This window comes from Barbus barbus, assembly GCF_936440315.1.
Source record: "Barbus barbus genome assembly, chromosome: 12".
Classification (NCBI taxonomy): domain Eukaryota; kingdom Metazoa; phylum Chordata; class Actinopteri; order Cypriniformes; family Cyprinidae; genus Barbus; species Barbus barbus.
The window spans coordinates 1,777,851-1,793,519 of record NC_136740.1 but is presented as its reverse complement, the minus strand read 5'-3'; the positions used below and the strand labels follow the sequence as shown (position 1 = coordinate 1,793,519).

Genomic DNA, 15,669 nt, shown 5'->3' with positions numbered 1-15,669 from the left:
AAACAAGCTTAAATAAATGCTTTCCTTATATTGAGGAGGACGTGTTAACTATGAAACTTGCAGGATGTTTTAATGGTACAAAGACCTCTTATGTGCGAAGGCAAATTTAATTTCTCAGTGTCATGTAATGACCCCTTTGAAACAACTTAATGCTGGATTAGTTTCATCTTTGGTCTTCTCCAGATGTTAACTGATGGACTGGAGTGGTGTGGATTATTGTGATGTTTTTATCAGCTGTTTGGACTCTCATTCTGACGGCACCCATTCACTGCAGAGCATCCATTGCTGAGACACTGATGCAGAGACACATTTCTACAAACCTGATGAAGAAACAAACTCATCCTAATCTTGGATGGCCTGAGGGTGAGTGCATTTCCTTTAAAAATTTTCATTTTTGGGTGAACTATTAATTTAATAAGGTTTTCCTTTAATAAATGTCATCAACTAGTCATTTATTAACCGCTTACTAGCACTTCTTTGTGCCCAGCAGCATTCATCTTGATTACATCAAGACTAAATATAAATCTATGTTAAATGCATCATTGTGAGATGAGATGCTCGCTTTACACAATACAGCAGACTCTGGCAAGCTGTAATATGACACAACAAGCCAGCGCTCTCATTAGACAGAGCCAACAAAGCAGAGCCCAAATGCCTTATTACAGAGCACAGTAAAAGCAAATAAATAGAAACATTAGTGTTATTTTAAAAATTAGTGTTTTTTTTTTATTGTAACTGGTCAGTTATGCAATTATGAAAGATCAAAAAAGTTACAGGCAACTACTACCTCGACCACCAATGTCTCGTTGGTGGGTCCAGTGGAGGTGAGGCTCTCAGGACGATTGTAGGGTCTCTTGTAGTCGAACACAGCCCCAGCGATGGAGTGTCGTCCGAGCCAGTCCACTTTCCAGCGTCCATTCAGGTAATACTTCCTCTGCAGATTCCTCAGGGCCAGGTAAGAGCTGGAGGAGTTGAGCTCCATCACACGGATGCTGCGTGCTCCAGCCGGTATGGTCACTACACGGTAGTACTCTACACAAGACACATACAAATTGCATTTTTAAATGTAATAAATCTTTTAGGTTACACTTTATTTTGATAGTCCACTTTAGACATTCTACTAACTATAAGTAACTTTGCAACTACATGTCTACTAACTCTCAGTAGGGTAGATTTAGGCTTAGTAGAATAAGTTGACATATACTTGAAAAGTTTCTCATATTCAGTGTGTTGTATGTTGTGGATCCATCAAAATAAAGTGATAGAAGATATTAAGCAGACAGTCTACTAATACTCTAATGACTGCTAGTTGACATGTAGTTGCAGAGTTACTTACTGTTAGTAGAATGTCAAAAAGTGTTCCCATGTTTTATTTATTGCTATTTTCTGGATTACATAAACAGTATTATTTCATAGGTAAGTTCCTTAGGAGTGACTTATAAAGTTTATATCACAGTGAGAATTTTTTTTAAAAGACATAATTTAATAATTAATCATAATTAATTTAACCTAACATTAAAATGTACAATATGTCGACCTAGGAACACATGCTATTTTTCCCAGCTCTAATTAGAATGGTGTTCGTGTGTTCGGAGAGCAAAGACAGACACGTACGGCTCAGGTAATGTTGTTTGGTGTATTGGCCTTTGTAGATCTTGCAGGTGGAGTTGTCGCCCTTGCAGATGCCACACAGATCCGGCACGGCATTGGATCCCAGCACCCTGTCACAGCCCACTCTCTGGAAAACACAAATCAGGAGCTCTCAGCAAGCACACAAGCAGAAATAAAGCACTCATAATCATCATTCCAGTTCATTAAAATCAGACAGAAATGTCACGAGAGACGAAGAGGTGCCTCCATGGATTACAAATCACATATGTATTTAGTCATCATAAAGGCTCTCTTAGGTAAATGACCATCTTATATTTCTAATTTGTTAACGTTACATATTAACAGTCGTTGTACTAGATCGGGTTCTTGTATTCGGTTAACAGTTCCAAGGGTATTGTCAAAATTTGGTAAATGTGCTTTCTCCGCTTATGCTCCTTGGGCCTGGAATGAACTGAAAGATGTAAAGGATACTTGTAATTGTTTTTCATGATCTGATTTTATTTATGAATTGTGATTGTGTGATTTGTGGTACTGTGGTGCAGTCGTCTTGACCAGGTCTCACTGGAAGAAGATATAGCAATTAAGTAAATAAAGGAAAATAAAAATTAATAAAATAAATGGAGCTGTGATTGGCCGATGAAGTTGTCAGTGTGATAATGCCTGTGTCTGCAAATTGAGTCAAAATAGTGGAAACGAATGAGTTAATTATAAAGAAAACAACTCACCCGCTCAGATATCAGCATTTTCTGTCATGTCCAAATCAAATCAAACTTAAAATAATGATCTGAGCTGTTTTAGTGACTGCCCAGTCGTCACCATCATTAAACATTCAGAGTTTACCTAGGACTAAAAACCCAAAAGCACACAGGGGATTTAGACTCCTTTTTTCAGAAGACCGCCACACACCACTGCTACACAAGCTCATGTGAGCAAACACATTGTATTAATAAAGAGGTACAGGATGCTCCAAACTACAAAGATACTCTTAGAAAGAATACAAGAAGGTAATGATTTCACTATGCATGCCCAAATAGAAGCAGATCAAATGCTCTCAGCTGATGTTCATGTTCAGTGTGTAAAAATGTTCTTTGTGCTATAAACTATTTATGTCATCGACTCGTGTATAATCTAAAACATGAAATGACAAATGATTCTGATGATTCATTATACTGCTTATTTAAACTAAATCTGCTGAACTACAATTGTTCTGGTCCACTGCAATTTGTGACTATTTCATGCTAACATAATTTAACAGCAGAATTGAAATGTTGTCAGTAATACGCAGGAACAAAATAGTAGTTGGCTCTTTCGCTGCAAACATCCAAACACGCAATATGAAACTGATATGTGTTCTGAAGGAAAGTCTTCAGAAAGATGTTTTTTTTTCAGTTCTCTGAACCAAACTGAGATGAAATGCATTTGATCGCTTTGCCTCTCAAGAGGGATTTCCACAGCAGAAGAAAACATAAAACCAATCATTGGGAGAATTCAGTACAGATGAATCCTCTTGAAAACCTCTGGTTTTGATGATAACACTGTGTCAGTAGTCCATTGCCAGAGAAAAACACAACTACCAACAGCATGATGCTTGTATTATACATAGCCATGTATTACAACTCAGCAAACCACTGGACAGAGAACACAACACGCATACTTTGCATTCAACACATTTTCAGCTGAAAGTTACTTACACCACATTACTCTTCAAGTAACTACTTTCAAGAGTAATGCTAGACTAAGCCCAGACAGTATCTACCAGTGTTGGGGGAAATGCATTACAAGTAACGAGAGTTACGGAATCAGATTACTGTTTTTCAAGTAACAAGTAACACATTACTTTTTAATTTACATGAACATTTCTGAGCTACTTTTTCAAATAAGTAACGCCAGTTGTTTTTTTTTCCCATGTATTGACTGACAGCTCCCTTGTCTCCGTGTTGAGAGAAATCGGGAGTAAGAGCAGTTGTGTGCGCTGTGTGAAGATGATGTCTCTGTAGTTCTATCTAGACTAAATGTCAACATGCATTTATTGCATGCATTTATTGCATTTTGAAACATGCATTTATTTAAATGTCAACATATTCATTTATCTCACCTGCACAAAAAAAAAAACAGTTTTCCTCAAAATTAATAAAAGCAGTAAAATGCAAACTCAGAATAGTATGCAAACCTGCAAAAATTAAATGTTAACACAAACATTTTTTATGCATTTAATCCCATTTTATTAACCAGAGCCTTTAATGTTGTAAAAATGACTTTAGATAATCATAACATTTGTGTTTCTTTTTTTTTTGCATTCAGAAAGTCTTGAACTGTCATTTTCTTGTGTCCTTTTCTTCATGCAATCCAGAATGGCAGCACAGCTGAAAGGTTTGTTTGAGCCTTTTGAATTTAAGAAGGCTTGTTCATTTTTTATTTATTTTATTTTTATTTCACGTTTGGTGTGACAGGGCTTTTGCATTAGCCAAAAATAGAACTTTTTTATGTTAAAAACAAACAAGCAAGCCCAGGCCAGAGGAGAAAAAGTAACGCAAAAGTTACAAAACGCATTAGGTTGCTTTCCATGAAAAGTAATTAAAGAATGCTATTAGTTACATTTTTAGAGAGCAACGCAATATTGTAATGCATTACTTTTAAAAGTAACTTTCCCCAACACTGTATCTATAGTATCAACATGTATATAATATCTACACAGACAGTGACTTAAGACCTCATGTTATGCAGTATCTGCTTCGTGTCAGAATTTAAATATTGTGAATATTGTACATTACCTCACAAATGCCGTCAATGCAGACATCGGAGCTGTCCTGTGAGCAGAGCGTCCCATCCTTGACTTTACTGGAGAGGGCGAAGAAGAAGTCATAACCTTCAGCGAAGCAGTAGAGCTTACATACGTCCTGATCTGGAACAACACACACATATATATATATATATATATATATATATAAACACACATCCTATAACCTGTGGACAGTAAATTCAAAAGTATTCAAGGGTTTCTGCTCCGTGACATTCTGAAATTAAAGCATATTTGCATAGGATATCCATCTTAATTGATTGGCTTGAATAGCCTAACTTGTGTAGACTATTCCATCACACTAGGAATGTAAACTCTGAAATCACACAACATATGTTAACCAGGTACAACTGCATTGCTTTCAAATCCATCTGTGTTCAATTGTCTGCAAGCACTCCAAATTTCACTGACTCCGTGAGTCTCACAACTAATGAAGCTCGAGGAACTTTGAGATCAAGCTGCTAGGAGTGAAACAGCTGGAAATGGTTATAGAAAGACTGACAAAGCTCTGGATCTTCCTAGAAGCACTACACACTCTGTCACAGCTCAATCCCTTCATTAACTTGCCTTAAAATCAGATGGAAAAAACTGGTCGACAAGCCCCATCTAAACAATAATAAATGCTTTTTTTTGATAAGTATGCTAAAATGTTTTTTTTTTTCACAATGGTAATCTCAACCTAAAATCCTAAAATGAATTGTTGATATGAAATGTGGTTCCAGAAGCAACAAGAATATGGATCCAGCTACATTTCCTAATTGGGAAAGTCATCATGAATGGAAGAAATGGCAGATTCTTCCTGTTTTTCAGGAGGAACTTAAAGGCTTGTTTCCATTAATGCCAACATGGATGAAGTGAAATATAGAAAGGCACTTCATGAGAACTTATTCAGTCATCCATTAAGTGTGATGATCCAATGAACGAATGCACATGGTAAAAACTATTAAATAGTTTGAAATACATCAGATTTGTGATAGAACCTGATCCATCTTTCTCCATCTAATTCATCAGATATCAAGACACTTAAGAAAGTGCTGAAGAATAGAGATTCCAGTCATACCTGCATGAAGATGCATGGCTGTAATCATTTCTAAAGGACCATGTAGAAACGAATGACTTTGGGGGGGGTGAGAAACGTATTTCGTTTCAGAGACATTAATGTTATTTTGGTGCATGCATGTGTTGAATTTATTATGTGGTGGAAGGAAGACACAATTTCCATGTGTTACACTTTGGAGGAGTAACAGAAAGAAAATGTGAAAAATTCAAGGGGGTGAATATTATGTGAAAGCTGAACATACTTCACTTCAGTCTAACTTCATAAACATAATACAATAAATGTTTTTACCCAGATTACTGTCAAATGCACTGGCTCATTTCTTTCAAAACATCCCCTAAAACGGTAGACGTTTATACCAACCATCCACATGTGTGTAGGGTTTCCACTTGTAGTACCATCCGCGGAAGGGTTTGCTGTTGAACTCGGCGCACTGGGCAGCTCTGAAGTCCACGGCGTTTTGAGGACAGTCAGCGGTGTTACACAGTTTAGAAGAGCGAGACGAGCCCTCGCAAAACCTGCCGCCATACATCGGCCTGAGAGAGAAGAAAAGACGGGAAAAGAAACTGATCACGAGACACGTCCTGATTTACAGCAACAGCAACTTCATTCAATCGCTCACGGTTGCCAAGCGGCTGTAATGTTTGTTGTTGTAATGAGATGCATTGCCAATGAAATTAAGATGTCATTCTATTTTGACAAGGAATCCATTTTCTTGACGCTTAAAATTTAATTTTTGCAGAGCAAGAGTTTGTATATAAAGTGCAGCAGTGCATAAAGCATCATTATGATGAACAAGATGAATGATTATCAGAGCATGAATCAAACTCTTTTACAATGCCAGCGATTTTCCATGCAGCAGTTTTTATAATATTCCTGCTTGTGGGAAATGAAAAATCAAGTAGAACTACAGTATTTCACAGGATCACATGTATCCCAATGTCTTCATTTCTGTCAGCTTTCCTTCTTCTAGAGAGTTTCACGGCATAAGGCTCAGGCGATTGGCTGAAAATGTGTGTTTCCATGAGCAAAGATGAGAATTCAAACCAGTACTTCTGAAGAGGTTTGTGCTTGCTTTGAGATAAATGGGAATGCTATAGCAGATAGGAAATTACAGAGATTCTCGGTTCAAACAAAGTCCGAAATATTCACGTTTGTTTGTATCAAAGCTCTTCAAATTTTTGTTATTCTAAAAATAAATACATAAATAAATAAATAATACAAATTTAAATTCAAATTCAACCATTTGAATTTGTTGTGAACAGGAGCCTCTCGTTGGATCTTTATTGCGTGTATGTACCTGGGGCTGCTGCAGTGTCTCTCTCTGTAGGTCACTCCACTCTCACAGCTTCTCGAGCAGCTGGACCAGCCAGACCAGGATGACCACTGACCATCAACCGGCTTCGGACCTTCATCACCCTGCTTTACACACTGACCCCGACGACACCACTGCAAAAACACACAGACACACACACATCAGTCTGACAGCGACTCTTTACATTTAAAGGGACAGTAGACACAAAAATAAAGGTTCTGTCATCCTTTTCTCACCTTCCAAACCTGTATGAACACAAAAAGTGATTTCTTAAAGAACATAATTTCTGATCTTTTCCATACAGTATAACGAATATAAATAAAAATGACAAAACAAACACAATAAAAGTACCATAAAAATAGTTAATATGATGCACTCACTATATTTAATGTCTGCTAGAGTCACATGACACTCTGTATGAGGAACAGACTGAGATTTAGCCATTGGTCTCACATGCCTCATGACCAAAATAGTGACTGATGTCAGTAGTTACAGTTGGGAGGAGTTTCAGTGAGTAACAACTTAAATTTGGGGTTGTTAAATCATATGACTTTAGATGATACATAATTAGGTCTGTATGAAATAAATCCATAATCGCAGTATGACTTAGTGTGATTATCATATCACAGAGCCTGCAATTGAATAAAATAAATACACGCTGCATTATTGAGAGTGATATTGAGAGTCATTTACTTCATGATTCACTGTTTTCAGCATCTTGAATCGTCTCGGTTCACAGTAAATGCTGCTTCTCATGAACTCCATCTGCATCTGCTCTGAGTTTGAGCAACTTTAACATGCATCTGGAAATGCAACGTGCGCCAACTATCTTTACATGCTTGAAATGAGAAGCTCTTATCAACAGTTTTTCCTTCAAAATAAAAGTTCAAGGGTTTGCTGTAATTTTACAGTTGGAATGCAAAATATAATTATAATTATTATAATTACTATTATTATTATTTTTTTATTTTTTATTTACAGTTAAATATTAAAATTTTTGATACATAATCCCCAAATTTCTTGCCAAATTGTACAGCCCTATAAACGAAAACAAGAAATCTGGATTTTCTTTGTGCATTTTTAAATTTAAGTTTTTATGAAAAAAAAAAATGCAATTAGACCCCCCCCCCCCCACACACACACAAACGTGCAGCCCTGCATGCAATATTGTGCATGAGTCATACATTATGATGCTTTTTTGTCATTACTGAGCTGAACAGATCCAGTCTTTAAATTTTAATGCAAGGACATTTTTTCACAAATTCTGTGTTTAACTGAAGGAAATTTGGAAAGGTCTGGAAGAACATGAGAGTGCACTCTTACAAAAAAAGGTGCTTCACGATGCCATACAAGAATCTTTTTGTCTAAATGGTTCCTTTAAAAAACCCTTTAACATCTGAAGAACCTTTCTGATTCACGAAAGGTTCTTTGTGGGGAAAGAATGTTTTTCAGATTATAAAAAGGTAAGAAGGAGATGGTTCTTTAAAGAACCTTTGACTGAATGGTTCTTTGTGGAACCAAAAATGGTTCTTCTGTGGCATCGCTGTGAATAACCTTTTAAGCACCTTTTATTTTTTAGAGTGTGTGAAAATTACTCAATGAATGGCCCAGATTCACAGATTGATTTTAATTCCCATCAGGCAGCAATTCCATCTAATTCAGCTCTTTGCGAAAGGTTAAAGAGTGAATGAAGGATAGTCCCAGTCCAGCGCTCTTCACACCCTGTGTGTAACTGAATCCGAGTCTCTGGCTCATGTGACGGAGCTGATATTTCCTAAACGCAGATGGGCAGGATTCCTAGAGGAGACGTCATCCTTAGTGCTGCGTACCGTCACTGGCTCTCACTCGGATTATACTGTCATGTCTAATATATCACAAACCACACACCTCCAGAGCTGCCCCTCGAGGAACACGTGTGAAAGACATCCAGACCACCAGCGCTGGCCTCCGTATCAGCCGGAGACCAGGAGAGTGTGTTCATAAGAGAAGAGCTGCTCCTCCCTGATCGGCAGAGCTCAGGACAGGTCTGTAATTACCCTCATTCCCCAAAGCCACTTCAGTAATGTATGACAGTAAAGAGGCGGCCCAGGACATCAGCCGAGGCCCGCATGAGCTCATTACACCCAATCTGCTGTGAAGGGCCGGAATCAGTGGAAAGGCATCCTATGGGATGACAGGAGAGGGAGGAGAGCAGTGACGAATCTAACACAACACTGATCTGTCTGTCTGACAAGGTTCAGATCAGCAGCGCAATTTCATTTTTGGTGAATCTGGCTCCTCCTTTAGTTGTTCAAACAGCAAACAATCCTGTGTAAACCTAAATCCACACCACACACTTAAAATCTGATTCAAGTGTTTGGATGAGTTAAAGACTGAGGGGTCTGAGATGACAGACAGACCCTAAATGAGGTCTAGAAACATCGCCAGCAGTTTTCAGAACTGCATTCATATTCATTTTCACTTTAACATACTATAAAAAAGAGTGTTTATGACGGAAATAATATACTTTAAAATAATATACTTAAGTGCGAACGGAATGTGATATTGTTGGACACTCTGTTGCATGATAATAGCAATTAATATGTATTACATTTACATTTATGCATTTAGCAGACGCTTTTATCCAAAGCGACTTACATTGCATTCAAGTTACAGTTTTACATTTTATCAGCTCTTGCTTTCCCTGGGAATCGAACCCATGATCTTGGCGTTGCTAGCGCCATGCTCTACCATTTGAGCTATAGGAAAGCCCTATTATAGTCTAAATGTAAATCTAAGTGTTATAACGAATGCAATTTTGACCCACTTAGTGCTTTTTTCAAAACACTTAAGTAGGACTTAAGTATATATTTTTATGTAGTTTCATAATTACTTCTATTGTATTTGAAATATGGTTACAGTACTGCTGAATGTACAGACAGGCATTTAAGATAAAATATACTTCAATGTCATTTCTATTGAAACTTATATGCCATGTATTTAAATCTATTTGTAATTACACATTTATAATGATGAAGTTGCAATTTAGTACATTTAAAACATTAATTTTAAATGTAATATCAAATTACACACTAGAGTTCAAATTATAATTAAAAAAACATCTAATTATAAGTGTTTTACATGTGCTTTAGTATGTTAGTCAACACATTAAAATAAATGAACTTCTTTAAAGCATAACAAAAGATTATTAAAACAAAATGCACTTTTTAAAAGTGTAATTAACAGTCATTTAGGTGTCTCTCTTTAAGTAATATTATATAATCAGCAAGTACAGTTTATAAAAAATGCTTTTTAAAGATTGTTCTAGTGCACATGCACATTTAATGCATGCTTCGATTTGGCAAAGGTTTCCCCGTCGAACTGAATCTTTTCTAGTCTTCAGTTCAGTGACAGTGAGTTCTCCTCGGCTTTTCTTGTGAACGTCACTGGCACGTTGTGTTTTCAGGATTCTCAGCATGAATTGTTCACTCGCTCTCTCTGCTCGGCCTCCCTGGAAACACTCGTTTAAGACACTAAACATCTGTTAAAACCCATCTGAAAGAACAACAAAACCCCTGAAAGGCTTTCTCCCCCGCGGGGTTAATGTCACACGCTGAAGAACCATGAGACGATGTTAATGATTAAACTTCTTCAGTGACAAGAAACAGAGCGTTTGAGCTGAGTGTGATGTGATTTCTTTTTAAGATGCGATGCTTCTGAAGACATGAATGTGTCCTGTGAGCGTGACTCACCATCTTTGGACCGCAGGCTGAGCCCTCGGCGGCCGGCATGAACTTGGTCTCACATTTTCTTCCGACCCGGTGGCACCACAGGGCTTTACAGATGTCCTGTGTGACACACATTGATAAGGATGCATTAAACAAGCTGTCACTGTGATAAAAGACTAACCAGCAGAGATCTGCCAAGAGCTGTGACAGAAGTCTGAGTGATAGCTATACTGAACAAATTAAGGATTACAGCACACGATGTAACGGACAGATTTTCTTCATGTGATGTGTGATTGCTGTAGAGTCCAAAAGCAGCTTGTTTAGGCTCTCTGGATGTAATAATGACATGTCTGGTTGGTTTTAGCTTATGCCAAGCTCTCTGTATGTAGGTGATTCTGCAACCAAGGGAACTTTTTAGAGGTTTTTGTTTCGTTTTGTTTTGTGTGTGCATTAAAATAGTCATAGGATTAGAATATAATTTTTCTGTGCATTTAATTTAGTTACTTTTTCATATGTATATTTATTAAAGTTCTGGCTTTAAATATGCCACAATTTCCTCTACTTTTAGCTTGACCCTTACCACCATTTTTAACTTTGAGACAGTTATAAAAATCAGTAAAATTCTACAATATAAATGTTGCTAACATTCCAAAATGAAGAAATTCAGTAAGCCATAAATATTACTATTGTAATATTACAGCTATAATAATAATAAAGATAATAATAATAATAATAATAATAATAATATTATTTTAGAGTGAAATATTACAATAGTAATATGTTTTATTTTGTTATATTTACAGTTTTTATATTTGTATTTAATAATATTAATAAGGCATTTAAGCATATATGGAAAAATTGATTGCATATGATTCAGCAAGGATGTACCCACCTAAATCAATTATTTAAAAAGCATTTTTGGCAAATCCAGGTAATTTACCATAGAAATGTGATGTTGTATAACGTTTATGGCTGTTATAATGCCACACTGTAAATTATGTAGTTTATACAAAATCATTTTGGCAGCTGTGGTTGCCAGAATAATTTAGCAAAAAAAATACAGAAAAACTGTAAAATTTACAGTATAAAACTGTCATTTGCGAATAAGGAAATTTGAATGTAAACCAGTAAATTCAACAACACACACTGCTATTAAAATCGGTTTTGTACCTTAAACATACTGACAACCACCAAAATACAGGTGGTTGTCATCACAAGTAGTTTCACCACAAGCAGAAGTATATACTAATATATAGAAGGTGCACAGAGTCATTCGTGCAAATTCAAAACCCCATCATGATAACACACATGATACTTTAATAATGCAATACACTTTCATTAAACAACAGATGTAACATAAAGCCCAAATGGGACCCTGAAATTGAAATTTATACTTCATCTGAAAGCTGAATAAATAATCTTTCCATTGATGTATGGTTTGTTAGGATCAATAAATGGACAATATTTGGTCGAGATACAACTATTTGAAAATCTGGAATCTGAGGGAGCAAAAAAAAAAAAAAATTGAGAACATCGCCTTTAAAGTTGTCCAAATGAAGTTCTTAGCAATGCATAATTACTAATCAAAAATTAAGTTTTGATATATTTACGGTAAGAAATGTACAAAATATCTTCAGGGAACATGATCTTTACTTAATATCCTAATGATTTTTGGCTTAAAATAAACATTTTGACCCATACAATGTATTTTAGGCTATTGCTACAAATATACCCCAGCGACTTAAGACTGCTTTTGTGCTCCAGGGTCACAAATGTACATAACTGATAACAAAATCTATTAAAAAACATGATTATTTACAGTTTTTCTCAGTCGCAGTTTCTAATTTCTTTGAGCAAGTTGCAAACGCAAGGATCATGCAATGCACCTGTGAGCTATTTCAGAGAATTGGTTTATAATTGGTTGATCTATATTCTCTTCATTAGTGAGAGTCAAGATTCACTTGCACAATTCATGGCAAATTTACAAAAAGTCTAATAGAGATGTGTAGAAAATATGCTTGACAGTTTATGACAACTAGATCAGTCATTTTGCATTTAATAACTTATATGATGAAATAATGACTAGATGTTTTGAGGGGTAAGACAATAGCACAGAGAACTATATACAACACTATATGAACAACATGACAATAGCAACTGATAATGTAGGAAACAGCAGAGAACTGTTCATAATCAGATGCATGGATGTCCCAAAGTATTTGCAACTTGTTCAAAGAAATGAGAAACTGCTTTTTTGATGTGACTCAATGACGTGAAGATTGAAATGGTGAAGATGCTCCAGCATTGGAAGACTGTAATTTTAAGTGTTATACATGCAATGTTTTAAATAAAGAATTTGATATTTTGTAATTATTGTGTCTGTTTTAGTTGAATGCCAGTAATACCTATGTAGACTAAAAATAAAATTAATTCTATTTAAAAATAATTAAATCTAATGAAATCTATATTAAAATGAGTGAATTGCAGTAGTATGCTGATGAATTGGATTTTTTACAGTAATTTACTGTAAAACAGTACAGATTGCCACTGTAAATCAAATACAGTTTGCTACTGAAAATCTTAATTACAGTAACTTACTGGCAACAGTGTTGCAAGTAAGATACTGTAAAAACCCTTTGAAATGTCTAACAGTGTAGGCAGTGTGAGTACCACCATCCCTCCACGTTTCAAGTCTCTACGACTAATGTTTGTTCTGCACGATCAGTTTTACGCGGAGATCGCTGATCCATGGCCATTCTAACCATTACACTATGCGCTTGAACCCCTAATTAATTATAATCAGCATAAATCATCATCTGGAATTTTTAGCCACATTTCAATAGATTATCACAGTTAGATTTTATATACAAACACTGTAAGTGGGTGATTCTGCAACATATCTTTTTAGATAACTTTGTTGTGCATTTTTAATTAATTGTTCATATTTTTAATAAGTTCTAGATTTAAATATGCCACAATTTCCCTATTCTTGGCTTCACCATTACCACCCATTTTTTTAAACTTTACTACATTAATAAAATTAAATAAATAAATGAATAAAAAGTGTGTTAAGTGAGTGTAATAAAGCTTGTTTTCTAACCATTAAAAATCATGTTTTCAGGTGATTTGGTGTTTGTAATGATTTTATAACAGAGAATCGCTGTACTCAAGTGATTGTCCTCAGTACTGCTGTCATTACTATTGCATCAAACATTTAGAGAACAACTGAGTTTATACTTGGTTATTATCGTGGATATGAGAAGTGACAGGCCAGCACATCTCTGCCAGACGCTGAACTCGTCCAACAGAAATGCTTTTAATTTAACATCCTGATATGAGAGCAGTTTTATATAAACTGGGGTGTATTGGGGATATTTAAACCAGTTTCATTTTATTTTTTTAGAAATTTAAAAATGTCTACTTGTGTTGGAACATCATACCAAAAATCACTTGAAGGTTGATCAAGCTCAGACACACACAATTAGTGTTTTAAAATAAATGCTGTATAGTTTGAAGAAGAGTTTTTCAAGAGTTCAAGTAATTAGAAAAGTCCTTACTGAACAATGATTTGTGAAACTTACTTCATAATTCATCAGACATCCTAAAAGTGTCTTTCTGTCCTGTAAGAACAGCTCCCATATATCTACATCTTCAACACAGCGCTCGCCTCATTCACTCACTCTGCAAAACGAGCGAGGAACGGCTGCATGTTTTATGTGTCCGTATTACTCACATCTGGATTATTGTATCATATTTTGAGATGGGAGGAAAAGGCAGGCTTTTTGCCAGAGTGACCCCAGTCCAAATCCCAGCACAAGTTCTGCAGCTGTGTGTTAAAGCGAGACCTCCTCGAATGTGTTCCTGCTGAGCATGAGGAGAGTGATCACACAGCGCTCATCTCAACCCATCACAGTCCCGCTGCCAGACAATATCAAGATGCTAACTCACAGTGAAAGAAGAGAGAGCTCAGCATCTACAGAAACATTTCTGCCCCGTTCAGTGACGTCTGCTGCTCTTCTGAAATGAGGAGGCTCTCTGTGTGCTTTGTTCTTATAGTCTGATGTAAATTCATCTTCAATTTCCACTTGATGTTTATGGGATAATGAAACACTTTAATATCCAATACTGTCATGTTTTTATACAGCCGTATAAATACTATTTATGATCACAAAATTACAAGCTTAAAACCTCAAGTTTACATTTTTCTTTTTAAAAAAGTGAAAAAACAAAACAAAAAAACCCCCTTCAAAACTAAGAACAATAATAATACAGTAATTACATCAGTATATTTATATTTTCATTTGTTACTGCTAACTGTTTCTTGGCTAAAGACACTTATCTACTTACTTATACACTACGGTTGGGGTTGGTAAGATTTTTTTCATGTTTTTGAGTCTTTTCTGCTCAGCAAGGCTGCATTTACTTAATCAAAAATACAGTAAAAATGTGAATAATTACTATACTTTAAATCAGCTGTTTTCTATGTGAATATGTGTTAAACTGTAATGTATTTCTGTGATCTGCAGCTGTATTTTCAGCATCATTACTCCAGTCTTCAGTGTCACATGATCTTCAGAAATCATAATAATATACTGATTTACTGCTCAACAAACATTTCTGATTATTATCAATGCTGAAAACAGTTGTGCTGCACAATATTTTTGTAGAAACTGTGATACATTTAATTTTTCTTTGATAAATAAAAAGCTAAAAAGAACATCATTTATTTGAAATGGACATCTTTTGTAATGTCTTTACTGTCACTTTTTGATCAATTTAATGCGTCCTTTCTAAGTACATTTTTCTATTGTGAATTAGTTTTTACCTAAAGTAAATAAAATTAATAACACTTCTGAAAAAGATTAAAACATTGACATACAGCTCAAAATGTGTTTGGTAAAATATGTTCTTATTAACATTCATCTTGATTTATGCCAATCGGTGGCATTAGTGCACATTACCTCGTCTCATTTCTTTGTACAGTAGAGTTGGGTGAGATCAAGACAATAGGAGCGCAGTGAACACAGCTGGCGTCTCTCCAAAGTATATTTAGCTCTGCGTCTGCTTCACGAGAGCGAGCATGATTGAAGAGAGACCGGCCAGAGCCACACTCCATCAGATTTCTCTACGGAGAGTTACAATTTTAGATGTATAGACTAGACAGTGGAAAAATTACTTTAGC

At 35.7% G+C, this 15,669-nt stretch overlaps 1 protein-coding gene across 1 annotated transcript in view; it reads right to left on the bottom strand.

Moving 5' to 3' along the window:
* Nucleotides 1-15,669, bottom strand: part of LOC306878031 (A disintegrin and metalloproteinase with thrombospondin motifs 16-like) — a gene marked incomplete at both ends in the record, with an annotated part of 68,280 nt that overhangs the window by 20,883 nt on the left and 31,728 nt on the right. Inside the window, 6 exons of the mRNA XM_079430115.1 lie at nucleotides 788-1,032; nucleotides 1,615-1,738; nucleotides 4,383-4,513; nucleotides 5,829-6,001; nucleotides 6,766-6,914; nucleotides 10,512-10,607. Coding sequence (XP_079286241.1) covers nucleotides 788-1,032; nucleotides 1,615-1,738; nucleotides 4,383-4,513; nucleotides 5,829-6,001; nucleotides 6,766-6,914; nucleotides 10,512-10,607 — 918 coding nt within the window. The remainder of the gene's footprint in view (nucleotides 1-787; nucleotides 1,033-1,614; nucleotides 1,739-4,382; nucleotides 4,514-5,828; nucleotides 6,002-6,765; nucleotides 6,915-10,511; nucleotides 10,608-15,669) is intronic.